Here is a 26516-nt window from a genome sequence, read left to right on the forward strand (position 1 = left end):
GTGTCACCAAAGCCTGTTAGATCTCACTCCTGCTGTAGCAGAACTCAACGCATTGCAACTTAAGAAAACACAAAAAGACATGCAAATAAACATGTTTATCTGCATGTGTTGTGATTTTTTTGTATGTGTTGATTTTCTTCTCTAACTTCGGATTAGAGTTTCTTAGGTTGAGCTCTCCGCGCCATTGCCAGAAATTCTCCACATTCTATTGAAAGTTCATTAATCTGTGACTGAAAATAGTTCCAAATAAATTAACTGTTTACCACTGTTCAAGTATTATTTGCTTAACTACAGTGGCCAGTTATCCTTTAAAATGACTGATTGTACATTAAATATTTAACAACACAGCTGTGTCCTGTTTTTAAAAATTCATACACAGACGAGACTGAACCAACACAATGTTTTTTTTTTATGGGATCTGTTGATAAAGGGAAGAATACAAAATGATCCTGCACCTCTCATAACCTGAAGTTTAACTGCCACGAGCAACAAACTGCTGACAACACATTCAAAGCACAAATCTTGATGCAAATTTGAATTACTTAAGGAGTGAATATACACCAAACATATTTGTATATTTTCTATATGAAATAAGAGTAAATTTAAGATGCATCCATCTCAAAGTTACATTAAAGAGTAATAAAATTCACCCCAGTGTTTGTTGTGTCTTCCCTAAAGGTACAGAAGTTGTTTCACAAAAGTCTGTTCACCGTTATTAGTTTAGCTTAGCTATTTTTATGAAGAAAAATGAATCAGGTAATTCAAATACAAGGCAGAGAATATGTAGCCCCTCAGAACTCTGCCTGAAGCGAATTTAGAAATGCAAATCATGGCCTTCAGGTGATCTGGATTGGTATTCATATTCTGTTGATGTACAGTATGTTTTTAATCCAACAACAATCCCGTTCTTTTAAAGACAACCTTGACAATATAAAAGGCTGTACAGACCAATGTGGAGACAAAGGCGCAGCGAAATGATCCATTGGGAAAGTCAGCTGGCAGATGAAGCCTGAGCTGATGAGTTTCACACATGCTTGGGAGCCAACAAACTCCAGCTCGGGGGTGGTGCAGTCTAATTGGTTTTATCCCGTCTTGAACTGTGAAGGTCCAGCAGATGTTTGGGATCATCAGTGTCAACAACTCATTAAAATCTTAACAATTTAGGAAAAAAAGATTAAAAGAAAGACTGGTGATACAGTCTGACTGTACCCCCTCCCCACCCCCCACCATTTTTTTAGGATAGCCAGTGCAATGCATCTATGAAGACTGGAGCTCATTGACTTTCAAATGTGACAGGCAGAATGTGTTTTTCCTCCCGCTGAGTCACTGGGCCTTGTTTACTGATGAGGCTTATGAATCAGTGTTTCTAGTCTGAACGAACGGAGCAGGATTGCAGGAAGTGCAGAGACACAGCCTGACAGGAATCATTCCTGCTAAACCTGGTGAGTAAAAGAGCTCCACGTGAGCATGTGCATGAGAGCATGAGAGAGACTGTAAATTTACACCATGGCAGTAACCACTCCACCATGAAACTGTAACAGAAAAAAACACTAGCACAGAGGAGTTCATATACGGCAAAAACACACAGCCTATAAGAAATCACAGTTCAAATTTTGTTCAACTAAATGACAATAATTTAATCTTCAGTAAACAAAAGCGGGCTGGAGTAGATGATAGATATTGATATATAACATATACAAATTCATAGATAAATGAATTTATATAAATATTTATTTAATATCAAGTAACAGATCGGTCAAATCACTAGGGATTTATTTATATATATAGCATAATATAACTTAGCAGTTGAGTGAAAAAAAATTATATTAATTAACTGTGTTATACATGCCCAGTATTACCTATGTAATGTTATAAATTAATATATGGCAAAGGTACATCTGCAGACCAATCCAAATGTTTAAAATGTCTTAATAACAGACAGACAGGATTCATTCAAAACCACCGTACAAATTTGTTTTGGAAGTGATGAATTACTTTTCCTCCTCATAACATTATACACCAGCAATTTCACCTCCACTTAAGTGCAATTTCAGCAAAGTTAGAGCACTTGCAAATGGGACATTTCAAGACTCTTCACACCCCCGGAAGACAAGTTGGATTTCACTTTAAGAGCCAACAGTGATTTCTGAAGTAACTCCCATGTGTTTTAATGGAGAAGAAGTGTAAAGTAAGTAGGGAGATGACTGAGAGCAACAGGGTCACTAGACATGCTGTTAGTGTGCAATAAAAGCCTGGGATGGTGAAGGAGCGGGGACGAGGAGAACTCAGTTATTGGGTAAACGGCAGCCTGTAAACAACTTAAAACCCCTCGGTGCTGGGTCTCACTCCACAGTGAGAGGAAAACCCTGATGGTTGTGTTTTCTTACCCTGTGAAGTAAGAGCAGCAGTGAGAGTTAGAGCAGTACAGCCTGCATTTTTTTTGCTGCTAACATTGTTAATGTCAGCTGGGCTCATGGTGCTCTTCATCACTTAGGGTTACAATAGTCGGGAATCAGATGTATTAGGAAAGATGCTGGCCGTGGCTGCATTTGTTTTGGCTGTCAAGCAGGGTGGTTGTTGGCTGTGGAGGCGCCATGCAGACTTTATCATTAAGTTACAGGGCTCCAATGTACAGTTTGGGAACTTGTGTGGATATTGTGACGATTTATTTCATTTTTTTCAAATTAGAAGTTGAAAGTTCTTTTTCATGGTAGCTGCTGGGAGTACATGTACACTGTAAAACCTTACTATATAACATGAATAGCTTACTATTTATATGACATAAATAGCCTAGTCTAAAATTTACAATCAAAACAAAGAGCCAAAACTTAAGAGATGACTAGATAAAATCATAAAATAACAACAAATATCATCAACTACTGTAAGAAGGCCAGGGTGATAAAAGTGAGTTTTGGGAAGAGATTTAAAGGAGGACACTGAGTTTGTCAGCCTGATATCTCTTGGCAGGGAGTCCCACAGCTGAAGGCCCTGGTCAACTTTGGTGACATATTGGGATTTAGGAACCATTAGCAGAATCCTGCCAGAGGAACTCTGGCAGCGATCAGGCTCATGGGGAGTTAGCAGACCGCAGATGTAGGCAGGAGCCAGACCATTATAGACCTTAAAAACAAGAATAAAATCTTAAAATCAATTCTAAAACTCACAGGAAGCTGGTAAGGGCCAGCAAGAACTGATGCAGCGTGGCTCTCTTAGTATGTGTTAACAGCCTAGCAGCAGTGTTTTTATCAACTGTGGTCTTTGGATGTTTTGCCCGCTGATACCACAACAGAGTGCATTGCAGTCGTTGCATCTGGAAGAGATAAAAGCAAGGGTGACTTTCTCTAAATCTGCAGAGGAAAAGAAATGGGCAAAGCAGAACTGCACCACCTTAGTCACTTGGGCATCAAAGGAGAATTTTGAATCAAAAATAACACCCAGGTTGAAGGTCTCTTCCCAAACATTATTTGATACGGCACCCAGACTAGAGGAGAGATTATTACTGCTGCTCCTGCTAAGGCCACAGGGGGTAATTATAATTACCTCTGATTTGGAGTCATTCTGCTGCAGGAACTTTTCAGACATCCAATTTTTAATTTCAGCGAGGCAGGACATAGCACATGATACATGTGTGGTACCAGATTTCATGGGGACATTTAGCTGGGTGTCATCTGCGTAGCAATGGAAAGCAATGCCACGGCTGTGCTAAAGTTGCCCCGGGGGTAGAATGTATATGGTAAGTAAGAGGAAACCTAAAATAGATGATTTGCGTACCCTATAAAACATAGAGTGCAAGAGGAGGAGGAGGTAAAAGAAGCCAATTCTGGGCCATATCCTTGGTGCCAATAATGGCTCATTAAACTATTATGTTTTACTGTATCAAAGGCTGAGCTCAGTTCTTGGAAAATTCCATTTTACATTTTACAATTACATTTTTACAAGGCCACTGTTGGCTGCAAACAGCAGGTTTACATACTCTGACAGTCTGAGAGCTGTGTTGAGAGCAGGATGATTGAAGTTTAATTTAATTTATACTTCAAATCATACCGTTGGAGATCTATGATAAATATGACAGCTTGGCCATAGGTTACTGAAAACATAGGCTTGTAGAGAAGGTGTCTTAAAAAGGGGGTTAACAGTGAGATGTTTCAAATTGGAAGGAAAAATACCAGTGGTGGAGGAATTAAGAGCTCAAATATCTGCAGCATCTGTCTGAAATACAGCTTTTTAAAACCATGTGAGTATGGAGTCTGGAGGACAGGCAGAAGATTTTGAAAGTGCAACAGTGTGTTCCAGGGTTGACAGAGAGATTTCATGGAAATGGGTTAATGGTGAGGTTGGGCAGGAGTCAACATGAAGCTCTATTAAAGTGCGGCTGCAGCTCCACCATTTTATTTTAAAAGTAATTTAGAAATCCTTCACATCTCTCTGAGGTGGATTCAACCGGCCAGCGAGGCGGGGGGACCGATCACAGAATTCATGGTTTTAAAAATGACTCTGCGATTGTGGCCCTCTTCAGCAATCAGGTTTGAAAAAAATACTCCTTGCTCTGTGATTGTTGCTTTGAATTGGACATTATAACTTTTACAGAGGCAAGTGAGACTCGAGATCCCCAACAGAGTCTGGCTGGAGTGAGCCCAGGGCCGTGGTTCTCAGGTAGTCATGATCTGGCTGTTTAGTCCAGCCCAAACAAAAGGAACCAAATCTTTTATATCACCACTGTATACACGTACAGACCCACTCCCCTGCTGCTTGTCTGATATTCTTTCCAGGGAGTGTGTCTGTTTCCAGATACGCACCCTACTTACAGCTTCTGTTTAGGTAAAGGGTCCGCTGCAGAGGTGCATTCATGGCAGTGGCAGAGCAGGAGGTGCTGTGTGTGTGTGCGCGTGTGTGTAGCAGAGGGGGATCTGGAACATAATACGAGACCCAGCTTCTGACAGCACAGCCACAACATCCTGTCTTCCCATTAGCTAGGCGAAGGTTGAATTACAGTAGACATTAGTAGTGTGGGGGCCACGGACACATCAAAGTCATCAAAAGACTGGCTCTAAAAGGATGGAGGTCCTCTGTGGTTTTAATGGCGGCTGTGTTTTTGTTTTTTGTTTTTTGTATTTTTTCTTTTTCTTTTTTTTTTTTTTTTGGTGCAAGGCTTTTAGTTGCCCGTGTGTTGCATTACCGTGTTTATCTTTGTGTTTCTCTCACCATGGGGGGATGTGTGGGTGAATGAGAGGGGGGCAAACTGGAGCCCACATCATGTTGTTCAGGGAGAGAAAAAGCAGCACTGCTACCAGAAAATTCATACGTCAACGAATGTTGTACTTTGTAGATCACGCAACTGTGAGCAATGAGATCTCCAAGTCAAAGGACTGTCTCTGATTGATGTTTCAATGTGTGGTGTAATTGATCTGATTCAAAACAGCAGACACACACACACACACACACACACACACACACACACACACACCTTTTTCTCACCATAACTTCCATCCATTCCCTCATGAATTACGCTCCAGTTATCTTTAATCTTAGCTTGTATTTCATCATATTTCTGTCCCTGTTTATTTGGTGACACCTCTGGATACTTGTGGTAACAGCAAATGTGTCCCAGAGGGTGTGTGTTTCATGGCACCCTTGTTGTCATTTCACTCCAGTGGCAAACCACAATATTGCATCTAAAAATCTCCCTTAATTTACAGTGAGCTGCACATGTTGCAAATACATTGATTAAAAATCAGAAGAGAACAATTAGTGGGCTCATACAGACAAACAACTTTAAAAGGAAATGGCAGGAGCCATTATAGTCTGGTACCCAGTTCTCAACCATGTCTGGGACATATACACTTTGAATTTAAGGCATGTTCAAAGACTTCCCCTAAGTATATAGTGGAAGCCATTGTGTATCATGGCAAATATGTTGACTAGCTATTGTTGTAAGTGTAATAATATAAATATTAACTTGAAATAATAACGTGGCCAAAATTTCAGGGGAAAACATTGATCAATTTACAGTAAAGAACATAAGTTGGGATGTCAGACCAACTGAAGTCAAAATCCAACATCTTTTTGTTATACACATATCATCACAACTGGGTCGGTGCTCTGTATTATCAAATATTGCCACCATCATAGTTTTCCTGGTTTCCTAAAATATTATATGTATTGTCCTGAGGCTATTTTGTCTAATGTCTGTGGAGAGAGGTTGTCAGTGTGGTCCTGTTGTGACAGGACGGTTTGGACAGGATTTGGACAGCCTCTCTTCAATCCCGGCACGAACAAAACACTGAAGTACAATTGTAGCTGTCAGCAGCACTTTACAGGATCAGTCTGCCTGCAAAATGTCTCAGTGGAGAAATTTCTACAGCTGGCTTTTACACCGAGCACAATGGTTTAAAATTAACAAAGGATCAGACAGATCAGACTTTATATAACCAATAATTATTAATCTGAAAGCCCCTTGCAAACACTGCTGGTTTCTAACATGATTATACTTTCAGGTATTCATCATCAATACCTTTCTCAAGTAAAGATCATCGATATGCAACAAGTACTATTCAACATTACTTAACATTAGATTAGAGAGTAACTACTGTAGCAGCAGAAAGATGTGTTTTTTTGTCGGGCCTATAATTTTTTCTCTTTATCTAATACTGTGATGTGTCTTCATATCAAATGCGTGTTTCCTCCAAAGATCGAACCAGGATACAAACACAGAGACATCGACACTGGGGCTGTTAGTTTAAACTAACAGCTGTAATATAGCAGGTGGCAGTAAACTGTTTCCTGATCTGCGACGGAACCTCATTTTATTGCACTCATCATTAGCACATCAAGTCCCTCTGCTGTAAATAACATCCATTCAGCTGGTGTCCGTTAGGCATTGAGCGTGCCCCTTTTCCTACCCCTACACAAAAAGTACTCTTTTCACTGTGCTAATTCCCTCTGACAATAGCAGCAAAATAATTTCTCAGCGGGCTCAGGGTCTACCAAAAGTGATTGTCAAGTAATTTTGGCCAGAGAAAATGAGCGCATTAGAGTCTAATGCCCTGCTCGGGGAGAAAATGTTATTGGTATCAACAGTAAAAAGGCATGTTGAGATAATGCTTATGAGGATGAGAGGATTCCATAGAGAGAGAGAGGAGGATGCTGGGTCAGTATGGAAGCTACAGAAAGAAAGAAAGAAGACAGCAGATGCAGGTTAAAGGATTCGTCCAGATTTATAGAGGAGGAAGCACCAACGCACCAAATACATTCACTCTTCTGTTGTATATTAATCACCTGTTGGATTTCTGGTTTTGTCCATGCAAAAGTAAAAATAAAACGAAGAAAAGTATACTTGAGTTAAACACATATTGGGGTCCATCCTTACCTGAATCAGGGGTATAAGGGCAGAAGGTATTGTAAGTTATATTGTGTATTGATTGTAAAGCTCCTTCATACAGATCTACGATTTGTAATTTGGGCATTAATACAATATTGATTTAACTTGGATTTAACATTAGCAATAGAACCTCAACTATTAAATCTCTGCATTCAAAACAAAGTTCAATGACTCAGTGGAACTGATGTCAACCAGTTTACTAACACAACAACCACAAAGGCCTTGTTTAGACTGCAGCCCAAATCCAATTTTTTTTTGTGCAAATTTGATCAAAAACTGATTTTACTGACCGACAGTCCACATTACATATTAAGTGATCAGATCCGATTCGCAAACTGACGACAGTACACTGTGCTTGTTTCTGTCCCAACTCATGTGGAGCTGCAGCACAAATAGTCTGCTAATTGCAAGGAAGCGACAGCAACCGAGGCAACTGATGTGTTGTGGTGCCTTTCGTGCGGCCATCACCACTGCAATGACGGTGGAACGGGGTGTGCAGTGGAATTGCGCGGTGGGGACGTTGGACAATGCAATGTCGTCGTTGTTTTTGTTCGTGTGACGCTGTGAGTGACACAGAAATCCTATTTGAGCAAGGGAGCCGTTCACATTGCAACGGACGTGTACAAATCCATTCAGATTTGCATGTGAAACCACCTCAGTATGTGGTTTAAAGGCCTTTACAACCTGGGGATGTGACAAATAAAAGACACAAATTTGCGAAAAATTCAGGGGTGAATCTTTTGCATTAAAACCATTCACACCAGCAGTGATGCAATTATGCGACAGATGCGACAATTATAAACCAAAGTTTCACTTTGCGTCAGGTGGTTCTTCGCCTCCATGTCGTTCCTTAAATCCGTTTAACATAACAACTCATTCATTATCCCTCACGTAGCCTATTCAACACCTGCTGTGCCACTGTCGTCTTGTTACCAACTTTACTATATCCCACACAGCAGCTCACTATCTGATCACTGTCCTGACAGCCAAGCTGTTCGGAGATGTTTCACCACACATCGTCCTTCATTTCGTTGTCTCTGTAAAGTTTGTGTCCCTTGTCAAACAGGACAAGGTGGTGAACATAGACTGTATAGTATAAAAGGAGATGGTGAGAGACACAGGTTGTTTACATTGTTGTCATGGTGTTGTGACGTACCTCCTTTTTGCGCCACATGATTGGTTGATGCGTTTATTCGCCGGGCGAAAGTTTAGAAAAATTGACCGCACTCCGATTTGGAGATGCACTCGCATTTTTGACGCGTAACATCTGCGGTCAGTATGGAAGGCCTCATGATGAAAACCAGGGTTTGAAAATAAAAATTTGCCACGCGACTTATTCGCACAAAAAATACGTCCCCATTGTGTAAAAATCGGATCTCATGTGGTTTTTGGCTGTTAAGATTGTCAACAAATCAAACTAGATGCAATCTGGATGTGATAAAACATTTGATTTGGAATGGCAGTGTGAACAAGGCCTTAGATTATTAAGTTCAGAGTTACATCCACTATTTTAGAGGTCATGTATCCAAGAGCACAACCTGCCCCCTAGAGATCTCACAAAAAAATTAAATGTCATATTTCTGAGCTTTTATCATATTTCATTATATAATCTAAACAAAATTAGGCCCAAATACTTTAAGAAAATACAATGAGTGGCATTGTATTTTCTTTAAATATTTGGGCCTCATTTTTCCAAATCAAGCTACATGATAGTAGAAATGTCAAAGAAACAAAGTGGACAGAGCGTGACAACAAGCTTTTGGTCGTGTCCACATCCACAGTGCAGCTGGAAGCCGGGAGGGATTAAGAGTACACTGCACCTTCACTGAAACTGAGTCCTGATTTAAAAGTCAGTCTGCATACGTTGGATTATGGAGTCTTTAGTATGCTGCCGGTGCAAGCAATGAGTGCCAGTGCTAACAACTCGCCAGTCTTGTAAATCTCTCATCAGTCTACATTTAAATGATTCTGGTGTTAAGGTTCACGGGACAATCTTCCACGGTGTTACTGACTGCATAACATACTTGGACTTCCTGCTCCGTGCATAAAAAGTGAACTGAGATGAAACGTGTGATCAGTCAATGGTTTAAACGTGTACACATGGGCGGTGGGTTAGAGATGTATAAGACTGCAATATTCAGACATGAACTGTGTAAGAGGAAGAGACCATAGATGTAGAAGATGAGTGTGCATCTGGAGGAAAGAAGAAACGTGTAAAAAGTGTAAAAAGGGGATAGGATAGAGATACAGATGCAGAGAGAGACAGTAGAGTGTAAGTGTCGTACCAAAGACAAAGAGGGTGTAGTCATCATAGGACTCCCCCAATGAATTGGCTGCAACACAGCGGTAGGTGCCGTTGTAGGACTTGTTTAGGTTTTCGATGTAAAGATCACCACCGGTAATGACGGCATGAGATGGCACATCATCTTCCACCTTCACCCAGTTCACCCGTTGTGGCCTGAAAAGTGGTAAACCAGAACACCAGTTAGATTTCATGGAGAAAGAGAAGGAGAGTGGATGTGGTTGAATGAAACATTAGATGACATTAACAAAATATGGATCTTTTTTTTTTTTTCTTACTTAGTTTGGTAGACTACCTCTAATACCACACCATATTAAAAGAATAGTCCCCTAATTGATATAGTGGACTATTCTATTAATACATAGAACATCTTATTTGAATTTCTATTACATGACACATTTCAACATTTGTTAACTAGAGCTCCAAAAACGATTGCCTGACCTTCATCCCCCCCAAAAAAATAATCTCCTTTCTTTCTAGTTTTCGCAGCTGTTTACTTGGGAAAAAGGCTAATCAAAGAGAGCTAGCACATGAAAAAAACATGACACAATAAAATAACACCCTTCCCTTTGTGGAGAGTTAAAAGCAACAATAACTGTATGGCAGCTTTGTCTCAAAATTACAGGCTTTCCATGCTTGTATACTTATGAGTGTTGCTGTGTAGGTGGGCGCCTACCAAGTGTCTGTATTTGTTCGTTTTTGTACCTTGACTGAGGTTTATAGTGGGGTGACAGATTCCATTTTTATGACAATGAGCTCAGAGCGCCCAGAGTCACAGGGGGTGAGGAGAAAAGAAAAAGACAAAACACCTCTATTTTTCTGCTGCAACTTCCAATGGCCACTGCCAGCTACTGTTATTTCCCCTGAGCGTGTGCTGATGGTCTCTCTTGTTGCATTTTGTTGTGGTGTTTTAACTTGTTTCCCTCCATTTTAAAGCATTTGGTGTGGAGGGAGCAAGCAAATAGGACAGCAGGGCGGAAAAAAGAGAAGGAAAAAAAAAGATGAGGCGAAAAATCCAGGAAGAGAAAATATGAAATAACAGCTGGAGCTCAATAGCAAAAAAAAAAAAAAAAAAAAAAAACGACAAACAAACAAACCACAAGTGTGTTTAATGGCTGTGGTGGACTGCTTGAAAAAGAGAGTGCCGTGTCTATTACAGCCTTTCTCCAGATGAAATGAAATGTAAATAAATAATAAATAGGTCCTTTCCTAAGATGGCATGAGAGACATGAGCTAGAAAAAAAAGAGTTTCTATAGGTGGATAGGATGTTGTGAGAAGGGAAAAGTGAATCTGGAGGAGGAAGATAGACAGAGATAAACGAAAGAGGTAAGATGGGGCTGCAAGGAGAGAAGAAGGGCAGGCGTCTAGAATACAAATGGCTGCCTGCAGACGGGGCCCCCTGTGCTATCTGCTGGTAATGACTGCACAACTCTCAGCAGCTCTAATGAAAATGACTTCCAATTCCCGGCTCACTGTATTGATTGTGTTTTCATCTTTATAAAATGACTACGGCTAGTGCGCTTGTCTCTATGCCAAGTATGAAAACTGTCGGGGGGCTGGCGGGGAGAGGAACTCAGAAGTACATGGTGTTTGGTTTTGTGTGTGTGTGTGTGTGAGTCTTTGCATGTTCTTATATTTGTACCCTTCAGAGAGTTATAAATAGTTTTAAACCTTCAGAAAGTTTGACACCAAGTCAGAATCCTGCCGTGGTTGAGCTTTTAACAGCCCCTCCCCTCTCTCCACCTGCACAGTCCAGAACTAAACTGACCGGTAAATGCAACACCTGTGACCTCATCCATTACTGAAATCGGCACAGAATTCGCTGCACAGGGAAATGTGAAGGTGACTGTCGGCGCGCACAACAGCTCAGGTAAATAAGTGACTGATGGGAAACAAAACAAAACAAAATAACAGTAATCTGTGCAGATGCAAAACCACAATTCACACACAATGGATGATGTTTACTGAGCAGGTTCCGCCTGCTCAGACAAAACTCGTTGGCAGGAGCACACAGTCACACTCAAGGCCTCGACAGGACAAAATTTCAACTTTGCAATTACAATTCAATTAAAATTTCAATAATAACCACTAATCATCATTAATCATTTATGCCACTAATCCCCTTAACGGAACACTTCCCTGAAAAAACCTGTCTTGAATTTCAAATACCTTTCGACACTGTGGGCTTGAAGACGGCGGCTCTGAGCAGCCTTGTCTCCCAGACTTTCTGTTTACATACTACTGAACTGTTCCTGGTCACATTGCGGTGACAAAAGTAATAGCTGTCCGCAAAGGCAACGCTTTCTGAATGAATGAACCACTACTACGCTATCACGGGGAGGAGGGCTGGGGAGGACAGCCACTGTACACGGCCCACAACTGTCACATCGGAGCCTGGGTTTTCTACTCTGACCTCCATCTGTGGTTAGATATACAATAAAGCACTATGGGAAATATTGCGGTTGCCATTAAAATCCATTGCAACTCTCCATATTTGGATTTACACAAGGAGAAAAAAGCCTTGAGTTGGTCACATTACAATTTCTGATGTAATATTCATAACCCCAGCTTCATCTCATGATTAGTTTGTTCTGTTCAAATTTGAACGGCCTTGTCAACACACTGTGATTGATACCTACATCTCCGGCACTGTATTGATGTTTGGGTAGTTCGGCAGGTCTCCTGCCTGAAGTTCTCTCACCCTGCTGGTTCTAATGGCTTCATTTGCACTCCATTACATCTCATTTAGTAAAGACCTGTCATCTAAACAAACCAGCACCTGTGTTTACAGATGATACATGTGGAATAATAGCTTAATGAGCGACAGGCAACAGCTTTCAGATGCTCAGATGCCAGACATTTCAAATAACTGATTAACAAAGATAAATGCCCTTAATAACTTTATTGTTGATGCAATAGAAAGAAAATGACCCGGGGTCGGTTCTCAATGCTCAGCTTGGTGTTCCGCAAACAATCTTTTAACTTTAATCAGAAAATTGACTTAATTTGTTCACATCCAGTGCTTCTAGTCAATCAACATACTCCTCAGTCTCACAACGTCTGCACAGATACCTGCAGACTATTAGTACAAAAACACCCTATTCATGCCCATTCACCCGCCGTCCTTCGAAAATTGTACATGCTGGATATTAAGATCCACATCGCTCTTATTAATGCACCCCTCTGCTCTGCCCTCCACCTTTAAAGCAGTGGTAATTAAACACCTGCACAAAATATCACACAGTAATTCTGATGTATTTCATAATTACAGGCTGGTTTCAAATATTCATTTTGAAAGTCCTGAAAAAGAAAATAGCAGGCATTCAATTACATGATTATGTATCCAGCAATGGTCCTTTAGAATTGTCTGGCCTCGGGTCTCTCTGTAACATTATTCACAGCTGTGGACATAGTTTTACTCTCTACAACATGCACTTGTATCGAGGCAGCCCTGTTATCCATCAGCCGAATGTCATCTCCTAATTAGAAGTGATCTCTGCCCTCAGTGAGGAGATAAGTTCTGTAGAGCCATTGGTGAGCACAACCACTTCAGCTTCATGGGCCAGATTTGGCCTCCTCTTCCACACAGTGCCGATAATTCATGTTCCTAGAGAAAATTTCCATTGCAAATACGGCAATAATCAAATCTGACCCAGTTGTTCGCCCTCTCCCAGGTTATGAATGGGCAGGCTATGGGGAATGAGAGTCTATCTCATGTTCACATGTACCATTTCTTACACTAGCTCGGCATATTCTGGATGAGACATCGTCATCTTCATCAAACTTAAAACCAGGAAATACTGGTTGCGTTTTGTGTGTGTGTGTGTGTGTGGCAGCTGCAGAACATTTTGGTTTTCATTTCAGCGCACATGTTAACATTTACAGTGCACACACACATCACAACTGCTAGAGATTCAATCACTTGTCTATTTTTCACATGAACTGCATGCGTTTCCCTGCTAAAACCAACATGAAAAAGACTAGCTGATGTCTCATTCACTTCAATGTTACATATGTCTTGGCTGAATCTTAATATGACACAGACATAAAATATATCAAATATATTCAGCTATACTGTAAGCATTTCCATGGGTAAAGCTGCATGTGGGGACAGAGGTATTATAGTGACATTTTCTGTCAAAAACAAATCAGGAATGAATTAATAATGAAAAGAAATCCATCATTCCAGTAACCTGAGAACTCTATGTAGAGATAGAGCTGCAGCTGCAGAGACGCAGCCATGACTCTCTACAGCAGCTCAGCAATGTGAACCGCCTGGCTCATGTAACACAGGCGGCGTGTTCCCCACTAAAGGGTTGGATTTGTGAGGAGGTAGCTGAGAAATGGAAACTATAGTCTTTTATTTTCTAACAGCACCCTGAGGGACTCCTGAGATTATTCAAGATGCCTTGATGTTAAAACTGTGCCACAAATTGTTATTATGTATTCAACTTCATCTTTTTGTTGTCACCTTGTTTAAAGAGATATTCTACAGTGTCATAATTTGTTGTATATGTAATGAATTCATGATTTAAACTGAGTTTCAACAGCTCATGCCAAAACCAGATTGGTGAAAACTTGGGCCTGGCCTGTTACTGTTCAGTAATATTACAAGACTATAAATATACTGTATATAGATGTTTTATAATAATAATAAAAGCGACAACAGAATAACACAGTAAAGATCATGAATTAACAGTAAGTTGAACTTGAAGAGGAACTTGAAAGTACAGAGGATACAGTAGCTTTCAACTATAGTCTCACTCAATACACTGATATACAGTACAGTATACTGAGTTAATATTCTTTTCCTTTAGATGAGAGGTTACAGATTCTCTCAGACAAGCTGGGAGATCAGCGGTGCGATATGATTTGTTTCTCATAAAAATAGGATAAAAACTTCTCACAGTTGTCAGACGATGTTGACGGCACTGACATTATGAGGAATGTGAACGACAAAGTAGAGTCTTTTTTTCTGAAGCTCTGTTCAGCTTGAGCACTCCCATAAGTTAACCTTGCATTTTTTACATAAATTAAACTGTAGCTGCTTCTGCGGTTGTCAAGATGAGCAGTCAGTTTCTATTTCCCCTCTGTTTTACTGCACTTTCTTTTTATTTCAGGGTCTAATATCTATTCACTGCAGACTGGAGGACTTATTTGCTTCTTCAACTTGAAAGGTAGAGTGTAACCCAAGGATAGGGTGGTTCAGCCTGAACTGAAATTTCTGCCGTGTTATTGTGAATATCAATATGTACTTATATGTGCTTTAATATTTGCCTTTATATTCTATTCTCATATCCATATTTCCATCACTATTATATGCCGTACATACATATTGACTGACTCTGCCACTTTTCATTTTGCAAATAACATTACATTTCTGTCCTGTGTACAATGCTGAGATCTATTTGGAAATTAAATTAGAACAAGGAGACACTTTTTGACAACTCCATCCTTTCATTGAATTTGGGAATAGATCTCTAGGTTTTATTGCATTGTTCAAATGCCAATCTGAAGCCAAATTGTTGAGAATTTAGTTGCATGCATTGTATGCAGATTATTTTCGATATAACCCTACACTACTTGCTGCTGGTCAATGTGATCAATCCATTTACTGAGCCACTCGTTCACTGTATGGAAATTAACAAGTGCATGCATTTGTTCATTCTTTTCCTGTCTGTTCCTGTAATTCGTCACTTACCTGTAGCTCCACTCATCACAGCAGTGAAACTCATGCACAGACCGAGGAAAACATCAAGGTATGTGCATGAATACATAAGCCTGAATCTCTGAGCTGGTAGGTTCGGCTTCCCAGCCTATAGCTATTTTTAATTGGTTAAAGTGTGCGTGTGTGTGTGTGTGTGTGTCTCGTACTGGGGTTTGCCTTTGGCCTGACACGTCAGTTCCAGGTTCTCTCCTTCCCTGGTCAGACCCTGAGGAAATTCCACCACAATCTTTACCTCCGGTTTGTCTGAGGGGATTAGAGAGAGAGGGAGAGAGACAGAAAATTAAATGCTGGGACAACACAAATGACAAAGAATCTTCTAACTTTATTCTACCTCTGCTTTCTGAATCTTTTTTTCGTTTTATTTTAAATTTTTTTTATAAATTCCAGACTTGTATTGTAGTAAATTCGTAATACTTTTTGGATCCCAAATTGCCTTTGAGGAGTCAGTGGAATTACATTCATTGCAAAAACTGTAAAACACGTTTAAATGCTGTTCACTCCTGCTGTTCTAACACAAACTAGTCTCCTGCAAATTATGTCCACATGGAAAAACAACGAGTATATTCACTGATAAAACTTGAATTTAGCCGACTTTTCCTCTGTGTTTAGCTCAACAAATCCTCAGAGGTTCTGCAGCAGACGGTATAAAAATATGGAGGTTGTGCTGCTGGATGTGAACACAGGAGTTTGCATCCATAAAGTGTTGTTCCTGCAGGCAAACTACCATCAGTTTTGGTGGCTAAAATGTCTCATAGTGTCTATATTCATATAAATAAAGTCAATTTCCCCACTGTACGACTCCTCTGTACTTGTGCCAATGTTACATTTGGTTCCAGCTTTTATCATTCCACGGGCTAATCTGGGCAATGGCATTTTCTAATCTATGACTGTTTTTCTATCAGCTTCCACTATTTTCCTTTGCCTGGAGAATACACAGTAAATTGCTCACCATCATCACAGAAATACTCCCTGTAGATTTAAAGAGGACATATGATGCTCATTTCCAGCTCTACGTTTTTATTCGGAGACTCCACTGGAGTAGTTTTGCATGATTCATAGATCAAAAAAGGAAAAAAAAATCATTTATCTAAAGCAGCCTGTTATGCAGCCCCTCAGTTGAGCCTCTGACTGAAACAGGCAGTATTAGCTCGAGGCTGCTGACAAGGCCCACTTTCTTATGATTGGACTGACTTCTGGATGCCTGCTGAGGGTCGGCACACCCAGCGTTTGTGAGCACCGCCTCATCCTCTTAGCAGAACGGAGGGTCTGAAGGCAAATGTTAAATTGAGTAACTAGTAACTAAAACTAAGTAACATATTAAAATTGATCTGAGATTATTGTATATACTGAATCAGACCTGGAATAAAAGAGTGGTAAGCACAAATATCCAGACAGAGAGATCACAGCTGGAGGTCTCTGCAAGGTATTATCTGGTTATTGTGTGACCTAATTATTTTCTATATTTCCCTGTTGAGGGTCATGTGTGCCATCTGAAGTGGAAAACATCCGCTGTCCGGAAAGACCAAATCTAATGTTGCTTGCTGCTGTTTGTTTGAGGCGTGGTAAACTAGCTAGTGGGCGGGCATTATGCAAATGTAGTGATGTGGATAAGTTACAGAAAAGAGGCCTGGTACACAAATGAGGAATTGCTGGCACTTCAGTAAGAGAGAGTAACTCTCTTTGGGGTGACCTTGTAACTTTCAAGACCCTTAAATATGCACAAAGGGGAAAAGATTTAAAAGCATAATATGCACTTAAAGGATTAAAAGCAACAATAAATGAAGCAATAAGAACAACCATGACCTGTGTAGGTGTTTCCACTGAAACTTTGCTCGGTTGAGGTGGATTGGACTTGACATGATATTTTATATATTAAGTAATAAATAAAACACATTCTAGTATTTTTCCTTTATATTTGACTTGTGCTGTTGCCTTAACTTCAACCCGTTCCTCCACAGCACAAGATCACTCTGCAGCTGGGTTGGTTCTACCTTGGGCATATTATTGATGGAATTTAAAATCAACCTAACACCAAAAACACAAGCCAAAGCTTTGGGAAATAATAGATATGGTGGAGCGCAGGACCACAAGGCCTGAGTAGGTCCATCCAAAGGTGTTACCTGATAAAGTTGCAACACAAAACAGAAGAGAGTGCCGAGGAGCTGAGGCAGCTGGAGAGAAAATGGGAGAATGTTTTGACAAATCAGGGGAGTGCTTTGACAGTCACTGCTGTGCTACTCTTTGCAGCCGTGGAGTTTCTATTGTTCCCAGTCCATTGACTGTTGCTGGTGTTATCAAAGCCTATTTTCGTCTTGGTGTGAGCGATGATCCTTTACTCTGGACAAAAATCTAATGTTTTATTCAATCCATCATCTGGTTTCGGGAGTGATTTCAGCGTTGCTATTGAAGTAACACAGAGGCAGAACAAATGCAACAGGAATCCTGCTCTGACTTATAACACTGAAACAACGCGGAGGCTTAATAATAACAGGTACAATTCCACAAAATGAAGTGTCTCACTGCAACTGATGTATGAATTAGGTCCTTTTGTATCAACCTATGGTATTCATTTTAAATAAGAAGTGTTCTGTATTTAATGCTAAAACCAAGGTTTGTTGCAGCAGCAGTGTAAAATACTGGCAGTGCTTCAGCACACCGTGTCCTAGCTTGTTTACCCTAGGTCTTCCTACATGAGGGGCTTCCCATAAATACTTCCACAGCTGAGTTGCCTCACACCAGATTGCTCCTTGAGTCACAATGGTGTAATTACAGTTTTGCGATTGTGATATGAATTATTTTTATCCTTTCCCCCCTTTTATGGCCTAAATGCATGATTTGGTGCTGCATTTTTAATCAGCCTGCACATAGAGGGATCGGGCCTGAGTTATGATTTCAAAGCCGGCGGTTAAGTTCCACACTGCTGTCCGACCTTCTCTGCAACAAACAACACATGTCTGGCCATCCATCTGTCTAAATCACACCCCTGTCAGCGGTCGGCTCTCAGCCTGGGTGATGGACAGCACATCGGCGAAAAGCCAAGTCTTCTGCTCAGTGGGCATGCAAGGGTTTAGACAGCAACCCTTTGGTTTTGTTTCCACTCCAGGCATTACATGGCATCCTGCAACTTTTTTTTCTCCTCACTAACAACGTCATTTGACCTTGTCATCTTGGAGCCATAAATATGAAGGACGCCCGGCATCTGTAGGTTGTTTTTATAGTCTCAAGTAGTTATGGCGTGGCTTTCTTGTCTCTCCTAGATGGGAAAACACACACTGCCTTGCCAGATCTGGATACAGCCACCTCAATGGGAATGAAATAGTGTCTGCTTTATGCAAGAGGACCGTTATTATTATGCCAATGGAATTATCTGCTTTATTGTTTGCCTCACCTCATAAGCACTCAAGACGGCACTATCCATCTCTCCACAGCCAGCTGACCTTAAGAGTAAACAACCAGGCAACGCAGCAAAACAACTTACTTTGCTTATGCACATAAACATTACAGGTTTATTTAATTATGCTGTCCCCTGACAACGAACCTTTCTAAGCTATTCCTTGCAAAACAATCCACTCTATTCCACTCACAAATTGCCCATACAGTGAGTGATTCTGTGTAAATCAGCTCATCTACCTCAGTAATCTGTAATCAAACATTTGTGCCTCTACAGAAATAGAAAAAGCATTCTTTATTTTAAAGGTCCCGTCATTTATAATTTCCTCAGAAGGACCAGATTTGTGACTGGATTCTTGGAGAATTTGATGATGGGGATGATGTCATTTGGACCAAACCATCCACTTCAGTATGACATAAAAAGCCAAACAATAACGGTCTTTATTACACTAGGTCTACATTCTTGCATGTGTGAAACATAAATACTAAAGTGAGAGTGTTGTACTCAGACAGATGTGACAATGGGACACTTATTATCTGTTAGTTAAACCATGCTAGTGAAGTTACCAATGAAGTATAAATCACACAGTGACTGGAAATTAAAAACCAGAGCTGGAGGAGCCATTTCATGTTATTTAGATAATGACTACAAGTCTACAAGACTACAAAGACGACAAGTCTTTGGAAACAAGACACTTTGGATGTATCACACAAATAAGTGAATATCAGGGCTGCAGGTATATGGCATGTAATCTGTGACAAGTTTGAAGGAGCTATTTCTAAGTTTTGCTATTGGAGTGCAGCAAATGTTTGCATCTACTAAGTTGGTTTGCTTTCCAGCTGGAGACAGCTCTTCGTGAGTACACTCGCTTTATTTCTTTTAGGCAAGTATCAGCTAATGCTAAGGCTAGTGATGTAGAAATAGCAACACTTACTGTAAATAACTCCTTCGATCTGTATTTTCTAAGATAGTACTAACCGATTATTATCTAAACGTTCTAAAATAAGCTATACAACCTTTAAGTTTGTTTCGTTTTCCCTTCTATACCAAAACTGATCTGAAGCCCTAAAATTGAAGCACATACTGAATTGTGGCTTTTGTGTACTGTGACATCCCTAGTACTTAGTTCACATCCAGCTATTTGAATCCAATTATTTGCTAGTCTTTAGTCGGTGTACAGGGAAATGAAATTCCTTTGGAAATAAACAACTGGTTTCCACATATTTATAAAATCAAGCAGAAGAAAAGTCAAAGAACAGATTTCTGAAACCATCGTCTATCACATTTGTAGATGTGTTCCACACAAGCCATAATACTCTACAGCCAACACGCTCCAAATGTAATATTAAACCGTATGGCAGAGAGATCAAAGGGAAGGTGGACTGCAGGACTGGCTATGCCTGTTTGTTGCCCATTACAGTATGCACAGAGCATGACAGCAGAAGCCCCGGCATGAAGCAGTGAGTCACAGAGGCGGGTGGTCCATGTGAGCTCCCTGCAATCAGAGGCCAACAAAATGCCATGGTGCCTCTGTAGATGAGCTGATCTCCTGTTCTCGCTCTCCCAGGGAAAGGTCAGATAGCAACAGAAGAGCTTTTGTTTTTTTAACAGAATGCTAGGACATGCCAGAGGCCGAAGGCATAAGGTTACAGAGGCATGAAATACATCAATTTGATCTGTTTTTTATATTTGCATTCTGCACTCTTCTCCACCTATAATCTGCCAAAGGCACTTCAACAAACACCGTTTTTCATCAGATGTATTTGTGTTTAGTCGACTTTAGGTGTTTTACATTTGACATTTAATTCCTTTGTGTTGATGTGCTTCTCACTTTGTTATTTACTCTACAAACAGTACTAATTTGCGTTCTTTTTCGGCTTGTGCCCTGGAAACCAAATTATTACAGAGTACCTTTGACATTTGAACATCATGATTGAGATATTGTTATTGGTAACGGGTTTACGGATGCATCTGCTACACATGCGTGCATCCTTTTTGCAGGTCTTTTTTTGATTAGCATATCTGCAAGCCTATGGTGTTTACAGTACATGCTAACAGCGGATGGTGCACATCGACATTCCCTTACTTTGGAGAGAAAAAAGCCAAATGTAACCACACTGTTTGATTGATTTTGACCCTTGACCTTTATGCTGTGTCTCAACACAAACTGGTTGCAGAAACATTAATTAGTAAAAAGACTAGTGTACAGTGCATTAGGCAGTGTGTGTCTGCAGTTTGCTTATGTGTTCATTGGATTTCTGAAATTGTTAACGTGAAACTGAACTGCAGTGCTTTAACAAATCTCTACCCCCCAAAAATGGCCCCAAATGACAGATTAAGTCAAACTGTGAATATGAAGACAGTGAAATAAAAGATATCTTTTAATATGAAGTCAACTACAACAACAAGTCTGTTTGTAATTCTTCAGAGTGATGACAAAATTGAATAAAGACAAAAAAATCATTATTCTTTGTGACAGAAATACAAAGGTAATAAAATACCTGATGCTGGTTTGTATCGTCGCAAGATGTTCATCACTGTGCTCTTTTATTTATTCCCACTTTTTATTCATTGCGCACTGGGAATCTTTCTCTCTAATGACAATGACAGGCACCGAAGTTTCAGCGGAGGGAAAATGTGGAATATTTATGTCATTTAATTAGCGGAGATGGAACAGGCTACTCCATTGCAGTCCAATTTTCTCCTCTTATTCATCATAACCTGTGCATGAAGATGATTTCCCTTCAGTGACACTGCCATACATGTCACACACTTAAGTTTTAGTTAGGAGAAAAAGTAGCAAACTTATGCCATTTAATTAATGAGGATGGTACGCTCCTCTCTGCTGCAGTCCAATTTATTGAGTTAAGCTGATGAGACACTTGGAAAAAAAAGAAGAAAAAAAAGAAAAAAAGGTGCATAATGTTATTTAAATATCTATGCTGATTTATCATTTATAATTCGTTGCCAAGCAGAAGTACTTACACTGCACCTCCAGGTATTTTTGTGCTTGGAAGTCCTTGACTGCGGGGTGGTCTACAATGCAAACCACAGGTATGCCGTCGTCGTCCTTGCTCACGGTGAACGTCAGGCGGCTGGTGACCGTGTACATCTTGTCGTAGGTCAGCTCAACTTTGGGCTTGGCTGTGGGGAACAAAGAACAGCAAACTTACTGTAGACACAACGGTGCAGGTGCATTCTGGGTTTTCAGCTGAAATATGAATGAGCCTCACACTGGTACAGAGAGTCCACTTCGCTCACTGTGGTCTCCAGTCTAAACCTTCATCTTCAGTCACTAACTTTGATGTTTAGTGATGCAAAGACTAAAAACAGCAAAAGCAGGATTTTTTTTTTTCAAATTTTCCGAGTAGTATATCTTGTTCAAAGTTCTCCAAAGTTGAACTCATTAAACACGTCAAGGCTTTTACTTCACCTGTGCAACCTTGTTCTAAAAACATTACATCCATCGTTAATTATCCTTTGCAGGGTCACCAGGGTTTGTCTCTAAGTGTCAACCCTGCGATAGCCGGACCAGCCACTCACACATACTGACAATCTGCAGCCCCTTATATTGACCTAACATCTTAAGACATCCTTCTGACTGGGAGAGAAACCTGGAGCAACTGGGGAAAACCTCATCCAGCCTGTGGATATGGCCCCAGATCCAACCTTGGTGAGTGGTGACACCTTTTGTCACTGCACCACCAGACCTCATGTAGTTCCTGCAACTTGATCTTCACAGTCTAATTTCAGAAGTTAGACCTTGAGAGTTTCATGGATAAAAAAAGAAAGTTTATTTTGTTTAAACTAAACACAGCACTGCCTGTTTTCCTGGTCGTTTAAATGACTCCACACGGATTGTGGGTTGGGTTGTCTCCCTGCTTCAGGGCTTAGTTTTATTTTCTGTGTATATTTTCTCCACTTAAGTCAGATAATGAAAACTGAGCTGTGGAGATTTAGACAGACTTTGCAAAGAAAATAATTCAAACCCCAATGCTTTTATTCTAAAAAGCTTTTCAAAAATATTATCAGTTAATATTTTGAATTTCTTCTTGACTTGTGTTGACACTTAATTTTATGCATCTCTTGTTCCTCCGGGAGCACTTTGCGAACAACTTGCCGTGCAGAGGGTTCAGATAACTAAGTTGTAGTTAAGAAAATAACAATGATGAAACCTTTGCACTCAAGCTGGAAAAGAAAAAAAAAGCTTTAAAAATTATTAGGCTTGACAAAGACAACCATTGTTCTTGGTGGTAAGGAGAACATCTTTCTCCCACTGCCCCCGCAAAATAAGATGAGTGCATGTAAGAGTGTCCTTGAGAGTGGTCAAAGAAGGTGAATCAGCTAAAAATTGTCTGCTGTTAGGGCAGACTGTGCAACTATGAATCACTCATTAGGCTTTGCAAAGCCAGATTTATTGTGTAGCCATCTTTTATGCAACCTGCAAAGTTAGTCTCCTCTGATTATTGGCTGCTCCGTAATATCAGACAATATGTTCTCAAATGCAATGAGGAGGGTACCTCATCACAGTCATACAAAATAAGAGGGATAGCTGCAGACAGTACCGCGGGCAGCATCGCAAAGAGAGATTGATTATTTTTATCCCTTTGTCCTACTTCCTAACAGTCTGCTGCACGATTGTGTTTGCGTCCCATCAATAAAACAAATAAAAAAGCAAAAAAAGGCAAAGCAAAAAAAAGAAAAAGTGTTTGCAAAGATAAAATGTTGGAACAGGAGAAAAATCTGTCTTAATGTGAACAGTGTTGCATCCATCAGTTCATATTTTAGGTGTAAAATATCTACCAAGCACACATACTGCAGCTCAGCCACAGTGGTGATACCGTCACCGTGGTGACAGCTGTCTCTTTGGATGCTGGGGAAGCAAACGTGTGTGATGTGCCTTGTGTAAAGGAACAGGTTGTCATGAATAAATACCACTAGAGGCTTCAGATACATGCAAGGGCCTGAAACGGGAACCTGAAGGGGGTCTGCTCAAATCAAAATGTCTTCTGAGATGCATGAGGCGGCAGTGAAGAGACGTCTTTATGCAAGTCTCAGGTTTCTGGATCTCCTGCTTTTACACCTCAAGACATCATTGCACAGTAAAAATACTTAGCTATAAACTACCATGGTGAGCACAGATGGATGTAAAAATACTGTATAGTTAAATTGGTAAATTGGGTGAGATAATTAATGAGCCTCCATCTTTAACTTTCCTGTCCTTTTGCAAATTCTACCGTTTGTCATTACAAAAAAAAGAAAAAAGAAGAAGCTGCTTAAAGGCTTCTGAGCCTGTTGCTCATTTTCCTCTTGCCTGCATTATTGAACTTTTCCCCCCTTGTCTAAGAGCAGCGACTAACCCAGCAACCATTTGTGCAAAGTAGAGATACAATAAATGAACCCCGCTGTGCACTGTGAGGCACAAGCACTGACTGCTGCCCATTCCTTGGGAAAGGCAGCGGAGACAGAGTAGTCAAGACAGACATCTGATAGTACTCCAGTTGTGCAGCATCAAATATTAATCTGCTGAAGTAGAGACAATGTCACTCTTGAGGGCAACACACATCAAAAACACCTGTGCCCATTGTTTTCCTGTGTTATGCCCCCCACCCCCACCCCCACCCCCCCTCCCTGCACACAGGCAGCGTCACACTAGGCTGATTCTGCAAACCGACCGTGGCTCTTATTTTGAAAGCAGAGACTTTATAAAAGGTTTTCTTTTAATATATAAAGGCCAAAATTGATCAGACAGTTTATTATTGAGTGCTGATGCAAATCTACACATCAAAGTTAAAGTGAGCATAGAAAACTTTCATGCATATATTTTGTCCTTGCTGAAAAAGCGGTTAAATGCATCCAACTGCTCACTCTGGTGCTCTTGTTTTAGTTGTGCCTGATGATCTTTCAGGTGACATTAGTGGAGCAGAGTTAGAAGAGCCCTTTTAAAAGTGAAGTGAGTATTGACGAAGGATCAGTGATAGCCTCTCTGTTCGAAAACATTGCGTTGTGTGAAGCACCCAGAACATTAACTTTGTGGTTGAGATGATTGTGACTGAGAGGCAGCGGAAGGTCAAATAAAACCTGAGGGGGCACTTAAAGTGTCGTTCAGATGCCAACACACAACCTCAGGCGGCCCTTTTCTCTGGTGTCTCCTCCACATTTCACTTCCGTTATCATTTAACCACCTTCTCCTGGAACAGGAAGAGGGAGTAATGTCTGGTTAAATAAAATATACGTCTCTCCACTTCTATCACTTTGCCCAAAAAATATTCTTTTATCCATTTGTAGAGTCTTCCTGCTGGGGTAGAGCAGGGTAATTGAAATCACCCTGTGGTTGTCTCATAAGACCTGAGGCTAATGGCTGTTCTGGTTCCTGTCAGTCAATGAAGTGCCCTACCTCCTGGCTTTCTTCTTTTCTCTCTCTGTCTTCCTTTTCTTTCATCGTAACAGAACAGAAAGCAGTGACCTGCACCGTTGGATCCTGCTCTCCCTTTTTTTTCTCTACATAACTTTCACTGCAGTGTAAGCTTAAGAGCCGGAGATATCAGTGTTGGGGCATATGTTAATAAATCACTGAAAAACAGGATAAGAGAAAATAAAAGGAGAGGGAATAATAGTTAGATAATATGTGTGTGTGTGCATATTGGAAGAGATAGTTGGATTTACATTGGCAAGCATGACAAGTGTAACCTTTAAATGATATTTAAGAGATCCTGATGATCCCTTAAGGTAATTAAGTGAAATTCTCTGGACGTTTAATTAGAAATAAGTCTTCCAGGCAAGGCGTCACAGCCGATGGCGGTTTAAGTAATTCTGCCCTGGTGTCAGGACTCCAACACCCTCAGCTATTCTTTTTTCTCCAATCTTTCCTGTGCATGCACTCCTTTGTCTTTCATATTTTCAGCATCAGCAGAGCAAAACCAGCCTCCACTTTGACAACACCGCTGCAGTGTCAACCAAACAAGTTATAGAGATATCTGACGCTGAGTTAACATTAAGACTTACTACTACGCCAACTGCTACGTTATAGCCAATAAACCTGAAGTCTGCACCATTATTCCAGCTGCTAGTGCCTGTTCACCAATGGTAACGAATAAAAAATAAAAACTAATGGACAAAAGCAAATGGCATGCTCCAACTGCAGTGTTGTGTCAGGTGAGCCATTAAATACTCCTGAGTTTTGTGTTATGGCAAAAAAAAAACACGTCCATCAACTGTAGAACTTCTGAGAGTGCAGATCCTGTTTTTAGTAAATGGCAATCCATTCTTACCAAGTGTGGGAAAACAGCACGGGCGTGGGGGTTGAGGGGCATTTAGCGTTATATAAATCATGTTGGTTACAGAGGTTATGAGCTCCACTTCACCCCCATTTACAAAAAAACAAGTGCACCACTTACAGCACACCATTAGGCAGTGTGTTTGTATGCAGCTAGGTAACAGTCAGCTTTCTGCATTAACAGGTTTCTTGAAAACCAGGCTAGATCACCATCTTGAGTATGTAGTTTCCATAGATTTAGATTTTCTCCTAATACTTACAACCTAAACATTGCCAATAGTTTCCTGTAAATACAGGTCAGTAGAAATGCTTTAAGATTTACTTGAGTGTCAACTATTTTTGTGACATTACCAGATAGTTCTAAGCCAAGCCCTGACCTTGAAACATAGGAGCATTCTCAGATTTTAGCTGACCACTAAGAGTTTAATGGGCTGTGGTGT

The 26516-nt window shown here is 40.4% G+C and overlaps 1 protein-coding gene across 1 annotated transcript in view; it reads right to left on the bottom strand.

The window, feature by feature from the left end:
• cadm1a (cell adhesion molecule 1a) overlaps positions 1-26516 on the bottom strand; it is a 358139-nt gene that overhangs the window by 39233 nt on the left and 292390 nt on the right. Inside the window, exons 5-7 of the mRNA XM_083986794.1 lie at positions 21786-21944; positions 15556-15652; positions 9664-9836 (exon numbers count right to left, since the gene is read on the bottom strand). Coding sequence (XP_083842920.1) covers positions 9664-9836; positions 15556-15652; positions 21786-21944 — 429 coding nt within the window. The remainder of the gene's footprint in view (positions 1-9663; positions 9837-15555; positions 15653-21785; positions 21945-26516) is intronic.

The sequence above is a fragment of the Trachurus trachurus genome, assembly GCF_905171665.1.
Source record: "Trachurus trachurus genome assembly, chromosome: 14".
In the NCBI taxonomy this organism is placed as follows: domain Eukaryota; kingdom Metazoa; phylum Chordata; class Actinopteri; order Carangiformes; family Carangidae; genus Trachurus; species Trachurus trachurus.